A 5436-nucleotide genomic window follows, 5' to 3' on the forward strand; every position below is an offset into this window, starting at 1 on the left:
CATTGATCTACAATTGGATAAACAAATCATTAATAAGTGAACGATTGTGTATAAATTACTATGCGGTCGTGTATAAATTACTACGCGATCATGTATAAATTACTACATGATCATTTATAATTTACTATACGATTGTGTATAATTTACTACACGATGTCTAGTAAATTTTAAACGACCGTTTAGTAATATATGCAATGAGTATAATTATACACGATCGTTTAGTAATATATGCAATGAGTATAATTAAATTACACGATCGTTTAGTAATATATGCAATGAGTAAATTATACACGATTGATTAGTAAATTATAAACGATTGTATAGTAATTTATACACGATCATTCAATAAATTATAAACGATCATTTAGTAATATATGCAATGAGTAATTATATACGATCGTTTAGTAAATTAGAACGATTGTTTAGTAATTTACTATGTGATCGTTTAGTAATTTACTATGTGATCGCTTAGTAAATTACTATGCAATCATTTACTAAACGATCATGCAGTAATTTAATGCTAAACAACACTTATTATGAAAGTGATATGAGAGAAGAAATCATAAATTGAATGAAGGGCTGAAGAAACTGTTGAAGGAAGAAGAAATGTGGACTGAATCCGATAATAAAAGCTACAAGAGAAAGCTACCAGAGAATCCGAAGATGTTGGGCTGAAATTCTGAGAGAAAGCTACAAGAGAACAATGAGAGAATTTCGTGGGGAGCTTGACGACAGAAAGTGAATAATGAGAGAGACGTTCCATTCTCTTCCAAATATTAGTTGGGAATAAATGTTTTAGTGGAATGTTGGTGGTGTATTGAATGCACATTGAATGAAGGGTTGAGGAAATCGTAGAAGGAAGAAGAAATGTGGCAGTTTGAAGGCTTTTTAAAAATTAGGGGTAATTTTGATATTTCGTATAGGGAAAAGGTAGAAAAATTTTTAGGAAGAGGTCATTGGTAGAAAGGTTTTTGGATTTTGGGTCATTTTGTGAAATTTTCCATTTGAAATCTAGAAAAAACAGGTTTCAAAAACTTGTTTCTATTTTTAAAAATTGGCTAAGAACTCAAATGTTTACCTATGAAATTTGAAAAATCATGAGTAAGAATTTGTTAAAAAATAAGTACAATTTTTAAAAAATAAAAAATAAATTAATTATCAAATAAGACTCAAATGATTATAGGGCGAGATCTTTGATCAATCTCGAATCACTTTTAATTCCATTACTTTTATAACAAAATTTAGGAACCAAACATGCATAATCCTCCAATTAACCAAAGGAAAAACCAAATTGGCCCTATTTTACGAAATTCCAAGTTTGCCCTTCCCAACGGCGGTGCCGGGGTGGCCGCAGCTCACAAGATACAAATTAGTGAGAGAAGAAAAAGTTACTCATCCTGACTAAAAATACCCAATCAAAAATAAAAAAAAAAAAAAAAAAAGAGAGAGAAGGAAAAAAAAAACAAGAAATTAGGGTTTATATCTCATAGAAACGAATTAACATAAAACAATTATTTAAGTTTCTTTAGAGAATCAGGTCGTACAGAAGCCTGATCTCTTGCTCTCGTTCTTCCCTTGAATCTTCCAGTGCCAGGATCAGGTCTGGTTCTACGAATCTCTGAATCTCGACTTCTTTTTTGTGGTTTATTTGTTTGTTCTTTTTATTGTCTTTGTGGGTAGGGGTTGACAATTCTTTTCTACGGTGGGATATTGATAATCGGATATGGATACTGTGTTTGATCGGTTTGTATTGCATTGTGAATTGTGGATTCAGAATTCGATTTGATGTTTTTTTCCCCTGATTTGCATGCAGTTATTGTCATGGCTTCGAGTAGTAGCAAGGAACTTCTGTCTGGTAAGCGGCTAAATTATGTATTTGTAGTAGTTTGCAATTAAAGCAATTGGATATGAAATTGGGTCGTGTCTACAGTATAATTCATGTATAGATATTGAAGTTTATGGGCTTGAGATTGTCTACCCTATTACTACTGCTTCAATTTGATTCATAATTCGTTGTTTTTACGTTTTTCAGTACTTTGTGGATATTGGGGTTAGTGTAAGGGAGAAGATTGGGGGTTATGAAATGGGATGATGTAAGAGCAAAATTCTAGACAAGGGTTTTTTTTTTTTCTTTTTTTGGCAGATGATATCCCCATTTCCATTTCCTTTTTCACTTCCTTGCTTTTTATGAATGATTTATAGTTTTTACGATGCATCACTCATGTGGCTTCGTCCTTTTTCTTTCTAACCCCTTATTTTCTAATGAATTAAACAGGTTCTTCAGACAACAAAAACGCTAAATCTGAAACATCCTCTCCGGAGAATCCTCCTTCACAGGCAGCACCCCAAAGAACCAATTCTCCTCCACGAGCAACACCTCAAAGAACTAATTCTATATTTGATGACCTGCCTCAGGACAATCCTTTTGATTTCTCATCCATGTCTGACATTCTTAATGTAGATGATTTTTCTTGAACTCTTCTTTGTCTATTTATTTTTTCTTTTAAAAGTTGTTATTTTGCTCCGTCTGTGATTTCTTGTTTGGGCTAAATCTTTAGCTTGAACTTCTATTATATTAGTAAACCTTGCTCGCTGAACCCTTAAGTCTAATTTATAATACACTCAGGATCCTAGCATCAAAGCATTAGCTGAACAGATAGCACAAGATCCTTCATTCAACCAGATGGCTGAGCAGCTTCAACAATTTCAGAGTCCACCAGCTCAAGAAGGAATCCAGTTTGATCCTCAACAATACTTTTCCACCATGCAACAAGTCATGCAGAATCCTCATTTTATGTCTATGGCAGAGCGTCTTGGTAGCACATTAATGCAGGTATTTAATCTCTTGCTTGTTGATTGATTGAATTTTCATACAGCCTCTACTTCTGTACTAGGAATAAAAATTCTGCTCAATTTATTCCCAGGATCCATCTATGTCTCGCATGTTTGAGAGTTTTGCTAATCCACCAGATGGTGATCAGCTTGAGGAAAGAATGGCACAGATTAAAGAGGATCCTTCGTTGAAGCCTATATTGGAAGAGATAGAGACTGGGGGTCTACCTTCCATGATGAAGTTGGGAACATTTACATATAAACTCTGAGCCATTGAGTTTTCTTTATCTTATTCAATTTACCAAATTGTTCTTGCCGAAATAAAAAAATTCCTTGTCCTTAGGTACTGGAATGATAAAGAAGTCTTACAGAAGTTAGGTAAAGCAATGGGCCTTCCAATTCCAGCTGAGGCAGCTACATCTACTGACAATGCTGGGGTTGATGATTCTGAAGAACCGGATAATGAGGATGAATCAGCTGTTCATCATACTGCTAGTACTGGTGATGTTGAGGTGTGAAGCAGTAATTTCTCTTGTTTCTTTCACTTGCTCCATGGCTGTGATAGCTCATGCTAGTAGCTGTGATATATATCTTATAATTTTTATGGAGGTGCATGAAAGGATGTTGATGTGATGGTGGTATACCGTATACTGGAATCTCTCTCTTTTTTTTGGTGAATAACATGGGGCATCTTTCCAGATTAGTAGGAGGCCAGGAGTTCCCATTTGTTTATTTTCATATTTATATCTTCAATTGTATTGGGTTGTAAGCTGGACCTGGTTGTGGTCGTCCTAGGTGTACTTATTCATCTCATGTTCATTTTTTTCCCCTATCAAATTGAGTTGTATGACTTGGCATCGGCTAATTGTGCTTGTGCTATGTAGCTTGCATGCTGAAGCATTATCCATCTTGAAAAAAATGCGTAGGTGAAATCATTGTTAATCTGCATCTTATGATTGGGAAAGCTCACATCCCCATCACATTCTTGTACTCTCATGTAAAGGGACTCGGTAGTTTGAGGAACCTAATCCTTATCCCCATGGTTAATTAGGGATTAAAAAAGGCGCTTGCATCCGGTGCTGACAAGGATGAAGTTGATTCAGAAGGGAGGACGGCATTGCATTTTGCTAGTGGATATGGTGAGGTATGAGTAATGTATCTTAGCTTTTACCTACTTTGTATACTTTATTCTCGTTAGAATCCCTTTTTTTTTGGCTCAATTGCTTAGTTATGTAAAAAAAATACGAGGCATTTCTTCCTTGCATTACTAAAGGGCTTAGGGTAATTTATTTCTGTTAGTAGAGATGAATGCAAAGGATTGTTTGCATCACAGCTTTGGAGTTTGGACTACTCTTCAGTCTTCTTATTCCTTATAGTTAGAGTGAGAACGCAAGCTGTGCTATAAAGGACGATACTTAGGGTGCTGGTTAACCACAGATTTAAGGTGTAATGAGCGTAAAATATCACATACTTGTATGTAAAAATTAAAGTTAAAGAAGCCGGTTGGAAGACCAGATTTCTATAATACACATATCTTGGTCATCAAATTTGTATAGTTTACAGAAAGGCATCCTTTTCGTATAATACACATCTTGTGGGCAGCTGCTATATCTGAGTTATTGTTGCACTTCAGTTCAAAACTTTAAGTGAGCATAGGGTCTAGCCTCATCTTCACCGAGAAAGTAGTTACTACGTCTAAAGAATGTCTAGTCGTGTGTAATTCCTTAACAAATAGGGGTAGTATTTGGTTGGCCTTGTAAAACTAACTATGCACTAAAATTTTCCCTCAGGTTGAATGTGCTCAAGTCCTCCTGGAAGCTGGAGCGAAAGTGGATGCTTTGGACAAAAATAAGAACACCGCCCTTCACTACGCAGCTGGTTATGGCCGGAAGGACTGTGTCGCCCTCCTCCTGGAAAACGGCGCTGCTGTGTAAGCTTGGCCAACTTCTCATTGTTCGGTAACATTCCATTTTCTATTATTCAAGGTACTTATCTGTTTGTCTTTGTGCAGTACTCTCACAAACATGGATGGAAAGACTCCCATCGATGTTGCCAAGCTAAACAACCAGAACGAGGTGCTGAAGTTGCTCGAAAAGGATGCCTTTCTGTAAACTATACAAATCTGATGACATTCATGCCTAAGTTACTGCATCTTCTTGTGCGCAGTGCCTTGTGACATGTAAGAACAAATTTATTTTTATTTAGTGCAAGTATATCGTTAGGACTGGTGTTGTCTTCTTTTGCTGTCCATTGGTTTGTTACAATAATTTTGTAGAACTTCTGATTACAGTCAGGTATAATACCCTATTTGTACATTTGGTTTCTCCTTTTACTACAAGGTTTGTTTGTGTTATAATTTAGGATATAAAAAGGGTTTTTTGCTGAGAATTTCACATCTATTGGAAAGTCATTTAGAAACATTAGAGATATGAACTAATGGTTATACTGGGATTATATAGCCCAGTTCTCCGCTAATAAGTTACTTTTTTAATTGTATATTTGCACTGTTATAGTATGTATAACTATTGGTGGAAATCTAATTTTCTAAGACGGTTGAAGCCTATGAATACTACAATTATTTATTTTGTTATTTACACTATAATA

The 5436-nt window shown here is 35.3% G+C and overlaps 1 protein-coding gene across 1 annotated transcript; it reads left to right on the forward strand.

Moving 5' to 3' along the window:
- Positions 1-1456: 1456 nt before the first annotated feature.
- Positions 1457-5197, forward strand: LOC120077044 (ankyrin repeat domain-containing protein 2B-like). Its single transcript, XM_039030882.1, has 9 exons — positions 1457-1600; positions 1814-1855; positions 2276-2457; positions 2627-2833; positions 2925-3073; positions 3176-3344; positions 3884-3976; positions 4623-4762; positions 4844-5197. The coding sequence occupies exons 2-9, from the start codon at positions 1822-1824 to the stop codon at positions 4941-4943; spliced, it is 1074 nt and encodes a 357-aa protein (XP_038886810.1). The 5' UTR covers positions 1457-1600; positions 1814-1821; the 3' UTR covers positions 4944-5197.
- Positions 5198-5436: the final 239 nt, after the last annotated feature.

Source organism: Benincasa hispida, chromosome 5 (assembly GCF_009727055.1).
Source record: "Benincasa hispida cultivar B227 chromosome 5, ASM972705v1, whole genome shotgun sequence".
Classification (NCBI taxonomy): domain Eukaryota; kingdom Viridiplantae; phylum Streptophyta; class Magnoliopsida; order Cucurbitales; family Cucurbitaceae; genus Benincasa; species Benincasa hispida.